Below are 23,371 nucleotides of genomic sequence, written 5' to 3'. Positions count from 1 at the left end.
GCTGGCTAGTGAAATCTAACAGGAGTGGCTGAGTGAGACTTCTGGGAAAGTTTTAGAAGATGGATAGACTAGGCTAGCATGTACTTTTTGGTCTTTTGTCCTTTCTGTCTTCTTGCTGAAATAGGGTACCAGAAACAGTGACTAGAGATGCACCACCCTCTTGTGACCATGAGTTGGCAATTAAGTTTACCGAGAGTCAAAAGAAGGTAGTGGAAAGATGGAAGGAGTGCTGCCCTGATGGTCCTTGAGAAGATGCACCCAGGGATGCCTACCTCTAGGCTTCTCAGAGCCTGCAGTTTGTCTGCTCTGCCTTCCCCACCGCAAAGGATAGTTTTAGTAATATAATGTTAAGTAAAATAGCATATTTGCCACACAGCTAAATATCAACCCTTAAAGACTTTCAGTTTGGAAAAAAATAGCTATTTCCAGATTATATTGTGGAAGTAAGACTGCATATTTTTTTAAGTTTTTTATTTGAGTAATCTCTACACCCACTATTGGGCTCAGACTCACAACCCCAAAGATCAAGAGTCACATGCTCCTCCAACTGAGCCAGCCAGGCACCCCAGTACTGCCTGTTCTAGAATTACAGACCAATAGATACCTTGTCTACATGAAGAAAGTAAAAAGTATGTAAGTCTTAAGGTTACACAGTTAGATTTGAACCGGGGGAAAGTCCCTATTTCCTGGAAGATTTCTATACATGTAATCTCATTCTAATGAAACCATAGGCAAAGAGAAGTAAAAACATGGGCTACATTGTTCATAACTCTTGGAAAGATCTACCAGGCTCATTTAAGCAGAAACAGAAGAATATTTGGTACCCTAGAATCAGAAGGGAAGCTGGAGAACCTAGGTTGGAAATTACACGGAAATTAAAGCACATGGAGTCAAAATCACAACTTAGAAAGGTTTTAGAATGCTGTAGAGAACAGCTCTTTTGGAGTAGAACTTGCCATTGTCCCTACTGCGTAGAGTCACTTCAAATTAAAAGTCTGGGTTAGGTGCATCCAACTGACATAGATGAATCTGGAGATAAAGACTTCGGGATTTCTACAACGTGTATGCGAACCTTCGTTGTGATTTGTTTTACATATTCTAACATCAGTACCTTGGATTACTGTAATAGGACACTAATAGTCACTGAAAACAAGTTGATGTGAATAGGATACATGGCTTTGTAGGAGTGTGAACCTGCTTACCCTTTACATGATCTCTTATCTTACATGTAGGTCAACAGAAGAAAGGCATTAACATAGAAATTCTTAAGCTTCTTAGTCTCCTGACCCCTTTATACTCTTAAAATTTAAGGACTGAGAAGAGCTTTTCTTTATGTAGGATGTATTATTGATACTTATTATATTGGCAATTAAAATTTCAAAAGAATAAAGTTTCTTCAGTCTCAATATTACAAGTCTTGGAACTATTTAAAACCATCAGTATTCTAAATATCTCCTTACCCAGACTTAAAAATAACTTTTTGATGTTACACTACAGGAAAATATGACTTTTTTAAAGGATTTATTTGAGAGAGAGAAAGCACAGAGGGAGAATGAGAGGGAGAAGCAGACTCCCCGCTGAGCAGAGAGCCCTATGTGGAGCTCCAACCTAGGACCCTGAGGTCGTGACCTGAGCAGAATGCAGACGCTTAATTGACTGAGCCACCCAGGTGCCCGGAAAATAAAACTTTAAATTATATTTTAAGTCAGTTAGTATAAAAATAATTACAGGCCGTCTTCATTTAACAATTAAAACAAAGATGGCTAGTTTAGAGCTTTATATTCCCAAATATTCACATAGTTTCTTAGGGTTTCTCAAAAATGTGTCTTCACTATTAACATTGACTGCCAGTTAATGATTTTTTTTAGACATACTATATTCTACAGATATCTTTAGATAATAGATGTCAGTGTGTTTCTGTTATCTTGTGTGCTCTAAATACTTTCCCAGGATTCTCCTTTGTCTCTTTTTGTATAGAGAATTTTTTTAAAGATTTTATTTATTTATTTGTCAGAGAAAGAGAGCACAAGCAGGCAGAGTGGCAGGCAGAGGTAGAGAACCAGGCTACCTGCTAAGCAAGGAGCCCAATGCTGGATTCGATCCCAGGGACTCTGGCTGGGATCATGATCTGAGCCGAAGGCAAGCTGCTTAACCGACTGAGCCACCCAGGCATCCCAGAATTTTTGTTTTCTTTAAAGATTTTATTATTTATTTGAGAGACAGCATGAGCAGGGAGGAGAGGGAGAAGCAGGATCCAGGGAGCCTGACTCGGGGCTAGATCTTAGGATCCTAGGATCATGACCTGAGCCGAACGCAGGCACTTAACCAACAGAGCCACTCAGGCGCTCCCAGAAAATTTTATTTTTTTGGTTGAGCCTGTCTAAGCTAGCCTGTTGATGCTGGAGAGTTTAGCTGTTCTCCTTTTTACCTCTGGTGCCCGGCCTACAACAGACACTTGGCAAATGTTTGTTGCATGTACACATAAACATAACATTCAGGAATATTTTGATGTGTCAGGTGATTGCTGTGTATGTATGGTGTGTATCAAAGCGAATGGTTTATCAGCCTGATGAATGCTGTCCCATTCAGCGTACTGTATGTTAAATAATTTTTACTTTGTTTTTGGTAACATTTCCTTTAATGGATTTTTACATATGATTAGCTTATTAAATTCTTAATGTTCTGACTTAAGGATTCTCTTTAAACTCTTTCTGCAAAATTTTGGTTACTCACTCTTGTTTAACTTGGAAAACAAATTATTTGTTGCTTGCTAAGTAATTGACAGTGATTTTCTCATTTTAAGCTTGTTGCCATTGACTTTTTTTCCAGCTGATAGTTCCATTGCAGGAGGTTATGTTGCTTTTGAGAGATTTCTGCTGATTATTTTCTCGATCTTCAGTTATTTTACTAGAATCCTGTTGACTTTGGGATTTGGTTTTCATAAACTCCTTAAGGACTTTCTTCTTTACCCCTGATGCATTAGTGGTTTCACTGGACTTGGATGACTTTGCTATAAGTATTTTGCCTCTATGACTTAAACCAGCTATTTGGAGAACATAACCTACTTAAAAATTAGAGCACCTTCTTAGAGTGGAGCTCCTAGACAGTTTCCTTTATCTAACAGGTGATCATGTAGTAGTTTTATGACTTGGTTTTTCATTTATATATCAAATGCTCTTTATATCAGATATCTGCATTAGGTTTCATACATATAAAAGAAAACCTAAAGTAAGGGCTTAACCAAAGTAGCAGTTTTTATATTTTTCTTACTGTATAGGCAGAGCCTATACAGCCTATACACCCTATACAAGGGTGATATGGTAGCTCTACAAAGTTGCTAGGAAGTCAGACACTTGGTGTGTGATTTTTCTGTGGTTGCTGCAACAAATTACTACAAACTGGCTGCCTTAAAATAGCAGAAGTCTATTTTTCTCACAGCTGTGGAGGCCAGAAGTCCAAGATCAAGGTGTCATTGGACCACACACCCTCTGGAAACTTGGAGACAATCTGTCCCTTGGCTCTTAAGCTTCTTGTGGCTGCTGGCATTCCATGGCCACATCACTTCATTCTATCTCTGTCTTCCTGTGGGTATGTGTGTGTGTGTGTGTGTGTGTGTGTCTCTCTCTCAAAACTCCCTCTGCCTCATTTAGGCCTGTCAGGATAATGTAGGATGAGCTGCTCATGTCAAAATCCTTAATCACATCTTTTTCATGTAAGGTCATATTCACAGGTTTTGGTGATTAGGATATGAATATATCTTTGTGGGTGTTTTTTCAGTCTGCCACATCGTCCAGCACTCTGTTCTGCTGTTGCTAGGGAGCAGTTCTTGTTCTTACGGTCTCACGTGGCTTCTGGAGTTGCAGCCGTCGTCACATAAACATTCCAGGAAACAGAATGGAGAGTGTTGAAGGGCATGTCCCCTCCTTAAGGAAACTTTCCAGTTGCTACATAACACTCCTTAAGTCTCACCAACCAGAGCTTAAGTCTCGTGGCCATTTGTAGCTGCATGAGAGGCTGGTGCTAGGGGCTATTTGTATCCTCCCAGAATTTATATATAAACCTAATTACCAAAATGATATCTGAAGGTCGGGCCTTTGAGAGGTAGTTTGGTAAAGCTCGCATGAGTGGGATTGGTGCCCTTATCAGAAGAGACACTAAAGAGATGATGTCTCTCACACACTACTGTGTGAGGTGCAGAAAGCATGCTTCTGCAAAACAGGGTAAGGGTCCTCACCAGGAATCAAGTCAGCTGGCACTTTGATTTTGGACTTCACAACCTTCAGAACTGTGAGGGAGCAGTTTCTGTTTTTCTGTTGTTGAAAGCCACCTAGTCTATGATACTTGTTATAGCAGCCTGAACTAAGGCAGCTGGAAAGTGTAGTCTTTGAGCTGGGAGCATGTCTGCCTTGGCTACAATTAGATTAATTATGGAGAAGAAAGAGGAGAGTAGATACTGAGGTTAGGCAGTCTTTGCCTCAGATCACTTTACTTTTTGTTAGCTACTGTCAGCTGCTTTCCAAAGAAGATGTATAAATGTGCATCCTCACAGAGGATTTGAGAATAGCCTTGCTTTAAAAAAAAAAAAAAAAGGTAACAATGGGTAAATGTCATTTTTGCCAATCTCATGAATGGAAAGGAAGCATATTTTTGTAGTCCTCGTCCTTTATTCACCACCTAATGCATCAGGTTACTCCAGATGTGGCCTGGCCAACAGCAAGGAAAATGGATAATTACCTGTTGTTTTTTCTGACTACTAATAATGATATGAATAACAAACAGAAAAAAGTTAAAGGACAGGAAATAATCTAACTGAAAAGAGGCACAGCAGGGCTGTGAACACTGAGTGACACAGTGAGGTACTATTCCTCACTACACCCTGCCATTCCAAGCCATGTGGGTGAGCCAGCAAAACCCAGAGGATTTTCTTTGATATCCCAGTATCTCTGAATGGAGACAGTTAAAGTGGGACCTTGAACTCGTTTCTCTTTTGTCTGAGAAGTGGTGGAAATGACTATTGGAAAGGAATAGGGAATGATAGGGACAAAATTGAATGCATCAAGGCTGCCCAAACTAAGACAACATGTTGATTGGGGAACATGTCCAGGGTCTCAGAGTATTCCCCTCTGGGAATGGAGTGAACCATAAAAATCCTCAGAAATGAATAGGCATTCTAGACCCCACACTCCCCCTTATGGGCCCTCTCACTCCCTCCCTTGTCTACAAAGAGAATTGAAATTAACTATCTTGACTTTAAACCTGTGGTTTATTGGCAGAAAACAAACGAGTCTCACATGTGGTAGAGTGGGAGTTAATAAATGCTGCATACAATGGAAACAGCCAACAAAACCAAAAGAACTGACAGAATGGGAAAAGATATTTGCAAGTGACATATCAGATAAAGGGCTAGTATCCAAAATCTATAATGAACTTATCAAAATCAACACCCAAAAGAACAAATAATCCAATCAAGAACTGGGCAGCAGATAAGAATAGACATTTCTGCAAAGAAGACATCCAAATGGCCAACAGATACAAAAAAGTGTTCAACATCACTCAGCATCAGGGAAATACAAATCAAAACCACAGTAAGATACCACCTCACACCAGTCAGAATGGCTAAAATTAACAAGTTGGGAAACAACAGGTGTTGGCGAGGATGCCGAGAAAGGGGAACCCTCCTTCACTGTTGGTGGGAATGCAAGCTGGTGCAGCCACTGTGGAAAACAGCATGGAGGTTCCTCAAAAAGTGGAAAATAGAGCTGCCCTACAACCCAGCAATTGCACTACTGGGTATTTACCCTAAAGATACAAATGTAGTGATCTAGAGAGGCATGTACACCTGAATGTTTATAGTAGCAATGTCCACAATAGCCAAACTATGGAAAGAACCAGATGCCCATCAACGGATGAATGGACAAAGAATACAGTGGAATACTATGCAGCCATCAAAAAACCAAAATATTGCCATTTGCAACGACGTGGATTGAACTAGAGGATATTATGCTAGGTGAAATAAGTCAATCAGAGAAAGAGTTATATGATCTCTCTGATATGAGCAATTTGAGAGGCAGGGCAGGGGTCATGGGGGATAGGGAGGGAAAAAATGAAACAAGATGGGACCGGGGAGGAAGACAAACCATAAGAGACTCTTAATCTCACGAAACAAACTGAGGATTGCTGAGGGGAAGATGGGAGGGATAGGGTGGCTGGGTGATGGACATTGGGGAGGGTATGTGCTATGGTGAGTGCTGTGAATTGTGTAAGTCTGATGATTCACAGACCTATACCCCTGAAGCAAATAATACATTATATGTTAATAATAAAAATAAATTAAAAATAAATGCACAGTGTGTTGGAGTAAGTAGAAGGCTTGGACTGATAGCTCAGCAACAAAGTGAGACCAGCATGGCAAGCAAGTAACAGCAAGTGAGCAGGAACATAGCTTGGGAAATAGACAACCCAAAATTAAAACAAGTCTTACCCTGAGGAACAGAAAGAAATTACCCAGATGTGCCCACATTATAAAACAACTCACTATGATGTAAATTAAATAAAAGATTAAAAACAAAAGCATAGCACAAGCTGAATATTTAGGAAACAAGTTGAGGGCAAAACTAGTAGTAATAACAAGAAAAGCAGAATAGATGTAACAACGAAAAAAATCTAACTGCCTCCAGAAAGTTAACACTTAGTCACAGAGAATGCAGGTGACGACAAAAAAGAAAGAGTGCCTGGTTGGCTCTGCCAGTTAAGCATCTGATTTTGGCTCAGGTCATGAGCTCAGGATTGTAAGATTGAGCCCCACATAGGGCTTCATGCTGGGTGTGGAGCCTACTTAAGATTGTATCTCCCCTCCTCCCCCTGCCCCACCTTCCTCCCTCTCTAAACATATTTTTTTAATTTTTTTTTTAATTTTAAGTTCTAGATTAACATACTCTGTTATATTAGTTTCAGGTGTACAATATAGTGCTTCAGTCCTCCATACATGACCTGGTACTCCTCACAAATGTGCTGCTTAATCCCCATCACCTTAAAATATCCCCCACCTTAAGAAATTACGAGACTTGTAGATCAGAGGAGTTTGATCTTACTCAGTTTCAAGAAATTTTGATCTTAGACTTCCAGAACTGTGAGAAATAAATCTCTGTTGTTCCTAAGCTGCCCAATCTATGGCATTTTTGTTATAGCAGACCAGACTATGACATTAGTAACTATAAGATTTATAAAGGGAAAAAACAAAAGTGTCATTCTGTAGTACATATGAAAAATCCAAGAGACTCTATAAACTAGTTTTAAGTATTCCACGTTATAAGAGTATTAAGTAAAAATTTGGCATAAGAGGTATTTTTAAAATCCCAGCATAGTATCAAATATAAATTACTTTGGATTATATCTGACAGCAGCAACAGCAAGTAGATATTATTAGACAATTATGAAACTGAATAATAAGGGAAATCTAAATAATGGGCAGTACCGTTTTCATCAGTGGAAAAAAACAGTATTCTAAAGATGACTACAAATATGTGTAAATTCAATGCAATTTGAGTCAAAAATCTAATGGGTGGCTCAGTGGGTTAATAAGCCTCTGCCTTCAGCTCCGGTCATGGTCTCAAGATCCTGAGATCGAGCCCCGCATTGGGCTGTCTGCTCATCCCCTTTCTCTCTGCCTGCTTGTGATCTTTCTGTCAAATTAATAAATAAAATCTTTTTTTAAAAAATCTAAACAAAGTTTTAATAGGCCTTGACAAAATAGTTTTAAAATTCATATGGCAGGCTTAATGAAGGGATCAAAAATAGATAATTTTGAATAAAAGAAATAAGGAAAGGTGGGAGCTTCAGTTCTCTGTTACCATGATTTCTCATTATAATTAAATCAGACTTTTATTGATGCATGGGCAGTAGACCAGTGAGAAGGGAATCTGAGGCAAGGATTAAGATGCTGACACTTTATTCAGAGACTGTGCAAGCCCTAATAGATAAGGGGAAGGGAGAAAAAAATCAGGCAAGAAAGCTGTGAAGCAGGGTGACACATGATGTGTTACCTTGGGAAGTGGGGCTTCTGCCAAAGCAGACAAATACCTCAGAGAAGTTCATGAAAGGAAAAAACAGGTTGGCAGTTTATTTCCCTGTTGCCTTCGTTTTCTCTCTCCTTCCGGTCAAGGTGCACTCCACGAGATGACTCCCACCTGTCTCCAGATTGTGCATCCCTCCTTCAGCCCCAGCTCAAGAAGCCAGACCCCCCATCCCACCATGTGGCATTCCATCCACATCTGGAAGGAGAGGAGCAGCGGAACGTAGTTAGGGCTCGGAGTGAGGCCCAGGCAGCTCCACCACCGCAGGTTAGACTCTAGCCAGGCAGGGCGCCATCAGCGGTGACCACAGTGCAGTTCAGAGGACAGGCAGCGTCTTCAGGAAAAGAATTATAAGGGAATCTAAGAGGGTGTACAGGGTTGTTCCAGTGCAGGTAAGAAATCAGGAAACAACGTGGGTCTTTACAAAAGGATGGCACTGTATAAATAATAATGCTGAGCCTGCTGACTAGCCATTAGGAAAAATCAAGTAAAAAATTAATCACAGGATGCCTGCCAGCTCAGTCAGAAGAGTGTGGGACTCTTGGTCTTGGAGTTGTAGATTTTGAGCCCCACACTAGTTGTAGATTACTTAAAATCTTAAAAAAATAAACCCTACATTATGTCATATAACAAATTCCAGCTGAATTAAAGACCTGTGTAAGTGTGAAAAACAAAACTGGGATAAAAATGCAAGAATGCCCTTTTTTACCTCTGTGTGGAGAACAAATTTTTTAAAGATTTTATTTCTTTGAGACAGAAACAGGCTGTACACAAGGGCAGGGGGGAAGGACAGAAGGAGTGGGAGAAGCAGACTCTCCACTAAGCAGGGAGCGTGACGCAGGGCTCGATCCCAGAACCCTGAGATCATACCCTGAGCCAGAAACAAACACTTAACCAACTGAGCCACCCAGGCACCCCAGGTGAAAAATTTCTAAAGCAAGACCCAGCCAAGCAGCACAGACCATAAAGAGGGAAAACTGATAAAACTATATAGGGAAAATATAAATAACCAAATAGAAAGCCTGATTTTGTGAGTTAGGCATTTCTCTCTCTCTCTCTCTTTCTCTTTCACACACACACACACACACACACAAAGCTGCTTTAAAAAAAGTATACTATTAGAGGTGGAAATTAAAAGATACTGTTTCACACCCATTGGCAAGAATCTCTGTTGACAGAGATACAGAGCAATAGGAACCTATGTATAGAAACTCAAAATTCATGTTTTTAAATGCTCCTAGATGATGACATCTGGCAGGGCAGAGAAATGTCCCTAAAATTCTACTCTCCTACCAGTTTCAGCTCTCCTCTACTGGGTCCTACTTTAAGTTTCATCCTTAGTGTTTGACTTTTGTTGCTAAATCATTTTCTATACCATCACCCTGTTTCAGGTTGTTTCTTATTCTTGGTCCCAGTTCCTACCACTTGTCTTTTGGGGTTTTCTGTTCCTAATCAGCCATAGACCTGGATCTCTTACTAGATCTCTTACTAGAATTTTACAAAAAAAAAAAAAAAAGAATTTTGCACATAACAAAAGGGCCAGAAGAAGGCCTAAGAGACTCTTCTGGCAGATTGGTGGGGAGGTACATATACTTTTATCATCATCTGTTTTAGTACTTCAGAGGCCTTTTTTAATTTTCTCTGATTCTGGGCTCTTTCTGTTAGGCAAAGTTGCTGGGTAGATGAGGTGTAATGAACTTGAACTTAGTTCATATATTTAATTTGCCATTGTATATATATAAATTGTGTCCTTCAGGGCCTCCTAGTTCTACTGATACATAAAATGGTTGGAATAAGGAAGTTGAACGTTAGCCTATGAATTGGTATAAGGTGTTTGTTTGCCAAAATTTTGAATAAGCAATTTGTTACTTTTATTAACCTTTTTAAAAATGCAAATAAGATTATTTATTGGTGTGGTACATAAACAATGAATCTTGGAACACTGAAAAAATTAAGATATTTTTTAAGAAGATTATTTCTTGCGGGGGGAAGGAAGGTTTGTTTTGTTTTTAAGTAGGTTGCATACCCAACGTGGAGCCCAGCACAGGGTTTGAACTCCTAATCCTGAAATCAGAACCTGAGCTGAGATCAAGAATTGGATGTTTAACCGACTGAACTACCCAAGTGCCCCCCAGAAACAGCTTTTTTGAGATAGAATTCCCCTTGATGTACTCCTACTGAATATAATGCATTTCATTTAGAGTGTACAGCTCATTGGCTTTTAGTATAGTCAGATATGGACATCCATCACCACAGTATTTTCATTTCCCACTAAAGGAACCCCTGTACCTCTTAGCTTTTATCCCCCAATCCTCTCAGCCCTAGGCAGTTTTCTGTCTCTGTATATTTGCCTCTTCTGAACAGTTCACATAAATGGAGTCATAATATATATGGCCATTTGTGACTGCCTTCTTGCACTTAGCAATGTTTCCAGAGTTGTGGCATGTATCAGTACTTTTTATTGCTGAATAATACTCCGTTGAACAAGGAACACCACATTTTATTTATCCCCTCATCACTTATTTGACATTTAGGTAGTTTCCACTTTTTAGCTATTATGAATAAAGCTGCCATGATCTTGTGTAAACTTAAGTTTTCATTTCTCTTAAGCCTATATCTAGGAACAGAATTGCTGGATCACGTGGTAATTCTGTTTAACGTCTTGAGGAACTGCCAGACTCTTTTCCACGGCAGCTGTACCACTTTGCATTTCCACCAACAGTGCATGAGAGTTCCAATTTCTCCACATCCTCAGAAACATTTGTTACCTTTTAAATTTAGCTGTCCTAATAATCAATATCTCATTGTGGTTTTAGTTTTATGATTTTCTAAGGCTCATTTCAGATGTCTTTTTTCCCAGGATTTTCTTGTACTGTGCAAGAAATGTTGCTTTTAATGTTTTTTTTCTTTTCTTTTTTTTTTTTTTTAACAGGCTAAGGAAATTTTAACGAAAGAGTCAAATGTGCAAGAGGTGCGTTGTCCTGTTACAGTGTGTGGAGATGTGCATGGTCAATTCCATGACCTTATGGAACTCTTTAGAATTGGTGGAAAATCACCAGATACAAACTATCTATTCATGGGCGACTATGTAGACAGAGGCTATTACTCAGTGGAGACTGTGACTCTTCTTGTGGCATTAAAGGTATGGTGAATGAAATTCAATTTTACTTTTTTTTTCAAGCTTTAAACTTCCAAAAGGCAAGGATGGCAGTATTGCATATCATCTGTTATATTTTATGATCTATTCAGTTTATAGCCCCTTGAAATATAATAGTTGGTTTTACATCTTGGAAAAGAGAAAGAAATGAAAATTATACATTCAATGTGACCTGCGTACTTCTGGTAAATCATTCCCTTAGATAATCCACAGCTGAAGTCTTGGAACCATCTTTTACTTAGGTATCCTTCATATACAGTCAATTTAATTATTGCCTTGAGAAGTCTGTTATTCCTGTGTCTGTTTTTCTCTATCACACAATTCTGTCTGCAATCACTTCACAGCTTCAGTTACTGTAAAAAGTATGGGAGCTAATGTTGCTGATCCCTCCAAATCTGCCTTACGTATGCTTCAAGATTAAATCTCTGTTATTTAACACTTTCTTCTTAGTACTCTTCTGTCCCGAAACTCTTCAGAGATTCCATGTTGCTGGTAGCTCAGACTGCTTGGCTAGCCCTTTGTAGTGTAGCCTGAATTTGCCTGCCAGTATTTGGTAGCATAAACTCTGTATCTCTGATCAGAGTTTCAGTGCTCTGCCTGTCTTCATTATTTCCTTATCTGATTTCCCCATAAGGTTACTCTGACTTCTTTTTTTTTTTTTTTAAAGATTTTTATTTATTTATTTGACAGAGATCACAAGTAGGCAGAGAGGCAGGCAGAGAGAGAGGAAGGGAAGCAGGCTCCCTACTGAGCAGAGAGCCCGATATGGGGCTCAATCCCAGGACCCCGGGATCATGACCTGAGCCGAAGGCAGAGGCTTAACCCACTGAGCCACCCAGGTGCCCCAGGTTACTCTGACTTCTTACCTCTTCTGCCAAGACTCACTTAAACCCTACATCTTTCTTGAAGCCTTCAACCACTTTAGCATTATTCCTTCTACTCTGAATTACTGAGAAACTTAATTTCCTACCCCTTACATGTATCACATAGTGGCTTATTACCATGTATTATTTATGTCTCATATCTCCTTGATGAGATGAATCCCTAAACAGAAGTCATGTATTACATTTATGTAGACCTGGTACCTAGCTTTAAATGTGAGCTTAATGTTGGGCACATAATGGATAGTTAATACATATAAACTGAAGTATGCATTTGCAACTTTTAGGTTAATTTGGTTTATAGAATTCTTACCAGACATATTCCTGACCAAACAGTATGCTGTAAGGTATGTCTCTCTGTTCTGTTATGAAAAGAAGACTCTAAATACATTTGAAATCTTGCTCAAATTTGGCAAAGGCCTGTTTTTGTTAGCAAATACAGTCTTTCTGTGGAAAATAAGAAAAGAGGAGAGAGAAATTAGTATATAAGGGAATTTGTCTTAGGTCCAAATCTTTGGCCATCAGTATCCATTCAGCAGTAAGACATAGTGTTTTGAAAAGACGTAGAAGACTGGTGAACCTTTGAGGATCAAGAGGATATTAATGACCAAGAATCAGATACAGTTTTGTTATAATAACACAGATATCAGTTAGTAAGCATTCCAGTGAGGATGGTATAAATAGTAATGAAAATGATGGACTATAAATATTTCAAAGGTGAGTCAATAATGAATGAGAAAATGTTTAACTCTGAGTAAGAATTAGCATTTAATGTTACAGCACACAAAAGAACCATTTTTTAAAAAATGGGTCAGAAGTTAATGTGCTTAACACCAGTAAAAATATGCTTTGTACCATGAATTTCTTTTGCTTTTCCTACAGGTGCGTTATCCAGAACGCATTACAATATTGAGAGGAAACCATGAAAGCCGACAAATTACCCAAGTATATGGCTTTTATGATGAATGCCTACGAAAGTATGGAAATGCCAATGTTTGGAAATACTTTACAGATCTATTTGATTATCTTCCACTTACAGCTTTAGTAGATGGACAGGTGGGTATGTGCTTATATGGTGGGTGGGGCAGAAATAAAAGAAAAGATTTTCTATTAGTAATTTAGGGTTTAGATTTACATGACATGATTTCTGCATCCCCTTGGCCTTCTCTGCCTCCTTTCCTTATAATTAAAATTTCAGAATAGAGAATTAGGGTTTTATGTACATTGTGACCAGCAGATTTCCCTGTTGTTCTCAAATGTGTTTGTAAATATTTTTGCTAAGGAATTTGCCAATATGCTTTTCCTATTATAAATATCATAAATAAATGCTTAAGACCCTGAAGTACAATACTAGTGTAAAGCAAAGCTGTTTTTTAAAACTAGCTCCATCCATAAACACATTGTTTGCTGGTTACCATTAATAACTTTTTATTCCTATTTTCATGGTAATTGCAAGCAGTAATAATGTGTATTACATAAGAAGTGCATGCTTTGTTTCCACCTGTAACGAGTACTATAGACATACTGTAAAACATTCAAAAGTATAAGAAAATTGTGCAAGTTTCTATATTCGAGTTTCTAAGAGATAATCACTGTGAACATGAACTGATTTAACTTTAAATATGAAGCATACTGTACCAGTAAATAACATGTGGTGCAAGTCTACAATCCCTAAACTGTATAAAAGCCTAGAATAGTCATGGGCATAATAGATCACTCATAATTTGGTTGTAGCCTTTTCTGTGTGGTCCTGACAGTCCACATTTTCCCAGCCATGATATTGGACCCTGCAATAATTAATTTTAAAGAACAATATTTTGCCTAGACTTGGCTAACATGAAAGAAAACAATGTGGACTTTAAGAGTTCACAAATTATTTCTAAATGACAGTGGAAGTACAGTGTAGACCAAAAGTTTTGGATGTAAACAGGGGTGAAATGCAAGGAAATACATAATCTCACATTTCATTTTGTAAAAAAAAAATTAAAGGAAATGTGAAATATTTAACTCAATGAATGGCCATAGTAAATAAACTTAATAGTATTAAGTTTATAATAAATAGTTTATTTATAAATAAATTTATAAATTATAAAGTTTATAACAAATAAACTTAAGTAAATAGCCATAGTAAAAAAAACTTAAAGGATTAAAGATAAAAGCAGACGTGGAGGGGTGCCTGGGTGGCTCAGTTGTTTAAACATCCATCTCTTGATTTCAGCTCAGGTCATGATCTCAGGATCCTGGGATCAAATCCCCAAGTCAGTCTCCCAGCTCAGCAAGGAATCTGCTTCAGGATTTTGTCTCTCTGCCTCCCCTCTCCCCCCCACAAGTAAATAAATCTTTAAAAAAGCACAAATGGATACCAAAAAATCACTAGGAATGAGAAATAAGGCATTACTATCAATATGGATCTGCTTACATATCACAGTAACAGGGCACAGCTTTATTGCAGTTGAAAAGATGAAATTTACTATAGCAAAATAGTTTTTGAAGAAATTAGGCCAATGTAAATAGACTACCAAACTTAGAAGAAATTGGAAAAGTAATCAGGTCTGGATAGTTTTCTGAGCAAATTCTACCAAACCTTTAAGGAAGGTAATTTATGTTCTAGAGCTTAGGAATGGAGAGCTTCAAAAGTATCATTTCACTAACCCAGACGTGGCAAGCACCAAAAAAATAAAACTAAATAATTAAGTAGTAAAATAAGATAACATTAATTGAATAAGGAAACTTATACTGACTGTACTTAATCAGCAAAACATCAGAAACCTCATCAAAATCAGGAAAAAAATGCCCTCTAAAACTTTTGTATTACTATTCTCTCTGATCAGAACCCTAGAGGATGGGTCTGGGAATAGATATTTTATCCAAAACAAACAGAAAAATTGTATTTTTCAGTTTTGTTTTAGAAATCCTAGCCAGTGCACTGAGCATTAAAAAGAATTAAAAGGTTTAAACATTAAGAAGTTAATAAATATTTTTCCTAACAACATGATTTATGTACTCAGAGAACTCTTTAAGAAAGCTGAAAAACTGTTTGAGCCAGTAATAGGATTGGTAGTGTCCTTGCTGTTAGAGAAACAAAAAAATTCTATATGTTAGCAAAAAGTGTAATGCTGAGTCACAAGAATAGAGATCCCATTCACTAGAGAAGGGGGAAAACACTACACAAAATACTAGGATTATAAAGACAAAAGTATTTTAAAGTATTGGTAGCTTTCTCTAATAATGTGATTTTTGTTTCCTTTTTCATTGTATTTTATAAATTTTCCACAGTGAATTTTTTTTTTAAGAATTTATTTATTTATTTGACACAGAGAGAGAGATCACAAGTAGGCAGAGAGAGTTGGAAGCAGGCTCCCCGCTGAGCGGAGAGCCTGATGCAGGGCTCAATCCCAGGACCCTGAGATCATGACCTGAGCCGAAGGCAGAGGTTTATTAACCCATTGAGCCACCCAGACGCCCCTCAACAGTGAATATTATTAAACTTTATTTTGTAAAGCAAATCTATTAGGATTTACATTTTGTAACTATTAGTTATTTACTCTCCATTAACTTTCAGCATTTAATAAAGCCTTTTTTTTTTTTTTATTCACAAACAGATATTCTGCCTCCACGGTGGCCTCTCTCCATCCATAGATACACTGGATCATATAAGAGCTTTGGATCGTTTACAAGAAGTTCCACATGAGGTAAACTTAGTTTTAATTTTAAAAAGAAAGAAATATAATCACATTGTGGTAAAGCTAAATTAGTTAAACTTGACTGTTAGTAATTTATAACATGTACTTAATTTTCTTGGCCAGGGCCCAATGTGTGATCTGTTGTGGTCAGATCCAGATGATCGTGGCGGATGGGGTATCTCACCACGTGGTGCTGGCTACACATTTGGACAGGACATTTCTGAAACATTTAACCATGCCAATGGTCTCACACTGGTTTCTCGAGCTCACCAACTTGTAATGGAGGTATGTCTTTTTCCTAGGGGATGATGATCTTTATTTCAAATAAGTATATATCTCTGTAATAAGGCTTTGTGGAACATTCCTCCCTATTACCTAAATGAAATGAGAAAAAATTGAGTTGGTTTTAGCAAATAGGGGAAAGTACTAGTTGGCCAGAGCAAAATTATAACTCACTTTGGAAATTAATTTAGACATAGACAAAAGTTTCAAAAATATTATCAAAAAATCCCCTTGTATTCTACATTGATTGCTCAAATATATTTTCATATTTTACTATTCTGTCTCTGTCTTCCAGCTTCCCCTCCTCCACACGTTTCTTTTTCTAAGATTTTTTATTTATTGGGGCACCTGGGTGGCTCAGCTGTTAAGCATCTGCCTTTGGCTCAGGTCATGTCCTGGGATCAAACCCCATGTCAGGCTCCCTGCTCAACAGGAAGCCTGCTTCTTTCCCTCTCCCCCTGCCACGTTCCTTCTCTCACTGTCTGTCTGTCTTTCTCTCTCTCTCTCTCTCTCTCTCTCGTCACATAAATAAATAAATAAATAAATATTTTTTTAGAAGATTTTGTTTATTTGACAGAGAGACCGTGAGAGAAGAAACACAAGCAGGGGGAGTGAGAGAGGGAGAAGCAGACTTCCCGCAGAGCAGGGAGCCTGATGGCAGAGCTCAGTTCCAGGACCCTGGGATCATGACCTGAGCTGAAGTCAGACGCTTAAGGACTGAGCCACCCAGGCGCTCCTGAATTTTATTCTTTTAAATCAGGGAGTGACTTCAAGATGTTAGAGAAAACTTCACCCAGTTGAGGCAGGAAGAGTGAGAACATGGTTATTAATAAGGAATATAAATTCATATGGTAAAGATAAACCTAATTATATCAGTAATCATAAGAAATGTGAATGGTTAAAATTTTTTACTTCCCTAAAATACTGAGACTCTGAATTAGATAATCAGAATTCAGCTGCTACTTGGGATGAATCTAAAACAAAAATAAAACATAATGGCACTATAGAAGTAGAGGGAAAATGGTATATTGGTATAATCAGTTAGATAATTATCTAAAATACAGCTAATAATGTGCATCAGAATAGCTTCTGAGATAAAAAATTCATATAGAAATAAGAGCTCTTGGGACGCCTGGGTGGCTCAGTTGGTTAAGCAGCTGCCTTCAGCTCAGGTCATGATCCCAGCATCCTGGGATCGAGTCCCGCATCGGGCTCCTTGCTTGGCGGGGGGCCTGCTTCTCCCTCTGCCTCTGCCTGCCACTCTGTCTGCCTGTGCTCACTCTCGCTCCTCTCTCTCTCTGACAAATAAATAAATAAATAAATAATCTAAAAAAAAAAAAAAAAGAAAAAAAAAAAAGAAATAAGAGCTCTTTACTGATGGAAGCTGGCCCAGTTGGCTAGGGAAGAAACAATTCCGAGTTTGTGTTTACCTAGTAATAGATTCCAAATATGTAAAGCAATAATTCATAAGGAAAAGTAAGTAATCTTCCATCTTTGTGGAAGAAATTTTAATACGTACCTGAGCCAAGAGCCGAAGCATAGATATCAGTAGAAGAGCGCCGTTCCTGAGCTCCCGCCACAGTACCCGGGCCCAGCAGTGCAGTGCAGTATTCCATGCAGGGGCACAGTGTTAAGGATGGATCCATATAAGGGAGCAGAGAAGACTACATTTCCACCAACAATATTTGGAATTTTTGAATTTAGTTTTCTAAACTGACCCATATCAAGATTACAATTTCATAGTGAAATGTTGTTTTGTGTTTTGTTTTTTTTTTTAAACATTGCAGGGATACAATTGGTGTCATGATCGGAATGTGGTTACCATTTTCAGTGCACCCAATTACTGTTACCGTTGTGGGAACCAGGCTGCTATCATGGAATTAGATGACACTTTAAAATACTCCTTGTAAGTAACTGAAAATTTTTTAAGTTGTATGTAATAGCTTTTAGAAAGAAAATTTTAAATGCAATTACTAAAATTGGAGGATTTCTGCTTCTGGAATAGTGGAATGAGGAACGTGGCAAACCCTTTCCCCAACAGAAATAGTTATTTACCTGGAAGGTTATTTTAAATAATTATTGTAGGTTTTTTAATATTGTCTGAAATGCATACAGCCCATGGAGAAACACAGACTAGAAAATACACTAAATCTCAGTAATAGCCAGAATCTGTGGATCGGGCTCAATATAACCTGTTCCCTCCCTGTCTTTCCAGATCCCATGTACAGAAACGGCTCCACAGTCATTCTACTCTGGGCCCTGCTCAGACTTTTTCCTGGGTTTAACCTTTAAACCTTTGTTAACTAAACAACAGAGTTATTTAGAGGTTCCCTCTGGGTGGGCATAAGCCACTTTTACTGGTCAGAGGTTGTGCTCCAGCCCCCTTGGTCGTTGAAATTTTAGGGCTCACCCTAATCCAGTGAACTCACTGGGAACAGACGTGGCTAGAAGTTGCTATCAGAGTAGAAAGAATACGTATTTTGGTTCACAATTCAATGAAGCATAATAGTACCTTGGATTTTCCTTGTTTGATTAGTCCTTAGAGGGTGCAGCCTTAAGGATGCACATAATGTCATTTTCCAGACCATCAGAGATGTATGTGGCTGGGATTTTAAGCCTGGCTTCCTAGGAGTTGCTCCTGGGTCAGAGTAACTTGATCAGTATTTGGTTGGAGGTTGTGTTTAAACTCCTGGTATCATTGAGGGTTATATACCCTTTTGTTGATTAATCTATGTTTCATTTTCGTAGGGCTGCTCTAACAAAGTACCACAAAGTGGGTGCCTTAACGGAAATTACTCTCACTTGTGGAGGCTAGAAGTTTGAAATCAAGGTTTTGGCAGAGTGATGTTTCTTGTAAAGGCTCTAGAGGAGAATCTTTTCTTGCCTCCCTCTAGCTTCTGGTGGCTCCTGCAGTCATCACCCCAGTCTGTCTTCACATGGCACTCTCCCCTGTGTGTCTGTTTCTTCTTTAATAAAGATACCATCAGATTGATGGGGTGCCTGTGTGGGTCAGTTGGTTGAGCATCTGACTTGATTTTGACTAAGGTCATGGTCTTGGTCATGAGATGGAGCCCCACGTTGGGCTACATGTTGAGCATGGATCCTGCTTGAGATTCTCTCTCCACTTCTCCCTCTGCCCCTCCCTGCTCATCCTCTCTCTCGCTCTCAGAAGAAAAAGAAAAGGATACCACCAGAGTAATTTAGGACTCAACCTAATCCAGTAAGACCTCACCTTAACTAATAACATCTGTAAAGACTTTATTTCCAAATAGTGTCACATTCTGAGATTCTGAACCGACACGAATTTTGGGGTAAACTCTTTGACCCAGCATAGCCTGTGTGTGGCTTAGGAATGTTTTCAAGAATGCCCCAGATGCTCCTCTAATTGTTCCTGTGTGGGTATAGCTAATATATGTGCACAGTCATCTTGTCTCCCAGTGGGGACTGTGATCCCAGGAAAGCTTTTCTTTGCTCTTCTTTTTTCTGTTACATTTCTTAAAAATTCAGCTATACTACAAATACATCCATATTGTTTTTGCACCTATATGTAGCTGGTTTTTAAATCCGTTAAAAAGATGCAGTTATACTGTCATTTGCAGTTATACTGTCATTTACAGTTACTGTCGTGTACGTGTGTTTAATAACTTGAATCCAAAGGAAGAATATGAAGAAGATAAAAATGAGAAGTTAATGTAACAAAATCTGTACATACTTGCTCTTTCTCAGCTTCTTTAAGGGCATGAGATTGTATGAAAAAGTAACTATAACAATGCATTTTGGGGATTTTAACATCAGTAGCAAAAAAATTAAGAAATGGAAAGCAACTTACTATGTAGAAGTAAATTTCTCTAAATTGACTGGAATTTATAAACCTGCAGTAGAATTAAGTTGTGTATTGTAAGTTCTCAAGCAACCAATAATAATGTAGAAGATAACTGAACTTATTAAGGGAGTTTAAATGGCACACTAGGAAATACGCTTTTAATAAAAAAGCAGTTGAAGTGGGAACCAAGAAACAAGACAAAAAAAGAAAAAATGGCAGGTATAAATCCAGTCATGTCAATATTAAATGTGAGTGCTTTAAGTAATATAATCAAAAAGGCAAAAATACTAGATTGTTTTTTTTTAAGATCCAGCTTTATATATCTACAGAAAACAGAATTTAGATTAAAAATAAATGGGTTGAAAGTAAATTAGGTGAAAAATATACCATGCTAACAGCAACCACATGACTTGAACTAGTTAAACTAATAATTAGACAAAACAGATTTCAAAATAAAAATTGTAAATTAGACATAAAGACACTTCACAATGATGAAAGAGTCAAAGCATTAGTATATACCAGTTACAAACAACACACTTAACTGTGGAGCAAAAATGAACAGAATTGAAGGGAGAAATAGACAATTTGACAAGAGTTGGACTTTCTTATGCCACTTCCAATAACAGAACTAGTCAGAAGATCACCAGTGACATAGAAGACTTGAGAAGTACTGTAACTTAACATTTATGGGACATTACACCCAACAGTAGCAGAATACAGTTTTGTCAAATGCACATGGAACATTCTCTAGGATTGACTTTATGCTGGGCTATAAACCAAGCCTCAGTAAACTTAAGACTATTGAGGGCTGTCTGGGTGGCTCAGTCAGTTAAGTATCCAGCTCTTGATTTTAACTCAAGTCATAATCTCAGGGTCATGAGATCAAGCGCCATGTTAGGCTCCACACTGGGCATGGAGCCTGCTTAAGATTCTCTCGTTCCCTTAAAAAAAAAATATTGAAGTCCTACAAAATATGTTCTCCAGACACAATGGAATGAAAATAGAAATCAGAAGTAGAAGGGAAACTGGAAAATGTATAAGTGTGTGGAAATTAACATACTCCTAAATGACCTGAATCAAAGAATAAATCATAAGGGAAATTGAAAACACAAAGTGCCAAAACGTAGGGGAGACAATGAAAGCAGTGTTTGCAGGGAAGTATATAACTGTAAGTGCCTATATTAAAAATCAGATTTTAGAAAGATCAAGTCAGTAACCTAACTTACATTTTAAAGACCCTAGGAACAGAACAACAACCTAAACCCAGTGCAAACGAAATAAAGAGGGAATAAATGGAAAAAATACCAAAACCAGAAGTTGGTTCTTCTCAACTAGACTAGCCAAACAAAAATCAGTGAAGATTCACATTACCAGAGTCACTGCAGACCTTACTGAAATAAAAAATTATAAAGGAATACAATGTATAACTGTTTGGCAACCAGCTAGGTGACTTGGATAAAATGGACAAATTCCTAGAAAGACAAACTGCCAAAATTGAGTCAGAAAATCTGAATAGACCTGTAACAGGTGAAAAAGTTGAATTAGTATTTTAAAACTTCCTCAAAGAAAAGCCCCCAAGCCCCGTTGACTTCACTGATGGAATGACTAAAAATTTAAAAAGGAATTAACACGAGTGTTTCACAGAGACTAAGAATAGAATAGGAGGGATCATTTCTCAATGTATTCTTTGAGGTCTGTATTTCCCTAATACCAAAATCAAAGATAATTTAAGAAAATTACAAACCAATACTCTTTATGCTTATAGTTGCAAAAATCTGCAACAGAGTATTAAAAACTGAATCCAGTAATATGCAAACAGATTATACACAGTGATTTATCCCAAAAAGGCAGAGTTGGTTCAAGATACAAAAAAAGCAATAAACTGTTGGACAGAAAAACACATGATCATCTCAGTTAAGCCAGGAAAAACATTTGTCAAAATCCAGCACACTTTCCTAATAAAAATACTCATCTTGATAAAGGTCATCTACAGAAACCTCACAGCTAACACCATTTTTTTTAAAGGTTTTATTTATTAGACCATAAGCAGGAAGGGCAGATTTGAAAAAGGAATAAGAAGATTCCATGCCAAGTGGGGAGCCCGACACAGGCTCCCCTGGGATCATGACCTGAGCCTAAGGCAGACACTTTACCAACCAAGCCACCATGCGTCCCTAATAACATCATTCTTAATCATGAAAGACTAAATGCTTTCCTCTAAAATCTAGAACTAAAAAAAAAAAAGTCCATTCTCACAGCTTTCATTCATCTGATAATTATACTGCAAATCTTTTCTCCCAGGCACTGAATCAGACATTTTGTCTGCTTCAGTTTTCATCGTAGCTCTGTGAGATAGTTTTACGGAAGAACACACCTGCAGTGACTTGCCCAGGGTTATTCCAGTCCTAAACATAGCAAAAGTGGGGAAATCAGTACCACTCTTTCTACTACAGGGTCTTACTCTTCTTGGATTTGCTTTTAAATTCAAATCCTTTAACTACTGCTTCTTTGCCATTTATAGCCTTCAGTTTGACCCAGCACCTCGTCGTGGAGAGCCTCATGTTACCCGGCGCACCCCCGACTACTTCCTGTAAATTCCTCCTGGGAAAAACCTGCCTTTGTATGTGGAAGTATACCTGGCTTTTTAAAATATATATATTTAAAAACAAAACAAAAAAAAGCAACAGTAATGTATGTGTTTCTGTAACAAATTGGGATCTCTTTTGGCATTAAACCATATCATGGACCAAAATGTGCCATACTAATGATGAGCATTTAGCACAATTTGAGACTGAAATTTAGTACAACACTATGTTCTAGATCGGTCAGTCTTAACAGTTTGCCTGCTGTATTTGTAGTAACCATTTTCCTCTGGACCGTTCAAGCAAAAAAGGTAACTAACTCCTTCATCTCCTTTTGCACTTACTTGGAAATTTTAGTTATAGTGTTTAACTGGCATGGATTGGTAGAGTTGGAGTTTTATTTTTAAGAAAAATTCACAAGCTAACTTCCACTTAATCCATTACCCTTTATTTTATTGAAAATGTATAGTTAAATTAACTGAAGAAAAGATTCTTGGGAGTATGTTGTCATAACATTTAAAAAGGTTTCCCTTCATTTAAATTACTGTTTTCTGTTTATCTGCATATTCTGTGTACTTGTCATGACAGTGCTTGCATCCTATTTGGTGTACTGAGCAAATAAACTTTCCATTTTAAACAAAAATTGGTTTACTGTGGTATGCTTTAAATGAAAAGTTCTATTTTGACACTTGATATAAAGCCTCTTAAAAAATAAATCTTGACCTGTGATAAACAGTTGTGTTGAGATAATTTATTTGCAGTGTTTTTGTGTCGGGCTTATATTCAGAAGAAAACCTCAGATAGTAGGCTGGAAAAGTTCAGAGCATAAAAACCATTTTTATTTCTAAATATTTTACTAGGTAGTTTGTATTAATGTATTCAAGTATGTAG

General features: G+C 37.8%; 1 protein-coding gene across 1 annotated transcript in view; it reads left to right on the top strand.

The window, feature by feature from the left end:
* Window positions 1–23,123, top strand: part of PPP2CB (protein phosphatase 2 catalytic subunit beta) — a 35,854-nt gene extending 12,731 nt beyond the window's left edge. Inside the window, exons 2-7 of the mRNA XM_032838115.1 lie at window positions 11,005–11,214; window positions 12,993–13,166; window positions 15,713–15,802; window positions 15,917–16,078; window positions 17,863–17,981; window positions 22,420–23,123. Coding sequence (XP_032694006.1) covers window positions 11,005–11,214; window positions 12,993–13,166; window positions 15,713–15,802; window positions 15,917–16,078; window positions 17,863–17,981; window positions 22,420–22,492 — 828 coding nt within the window. The 3' untranslated portion in view covers window positions 22,493–23,123. The remainder of the gene's footprint in view (window positions 1–11,004; window positions 11,215–12,992; window positions 13,167–15,712; window positions 15,803–15,916; window positions 16,079–17,862; window positions 17,982–22,419) is intronic.
* Window positions 23,124–23,371: the final 248 nt, after the last annotated feature.

Source organism: Lontra canadensis, unplaced genomic scaffold (assembly GCF_010015895.1).
Source record: "Lontra canadensis isolate GAN:19392208 unplaced genomic scaffold, GSC_riverotter_1.0 scaffold102, whole genome shotgun sequence".
Taxonomy (NCBI): domain Eukaryota; kingdom Metazoa; phylum Chordata; class Mammalia; order Carnivora; family Mustelidae; genus Lontra; species Lontra canadensis.
The sequence above is the reverse complement of the archived record's forward strand: the minus strand, read 5'-3'. Positions and strand labels throughout refer to the sequence as shown.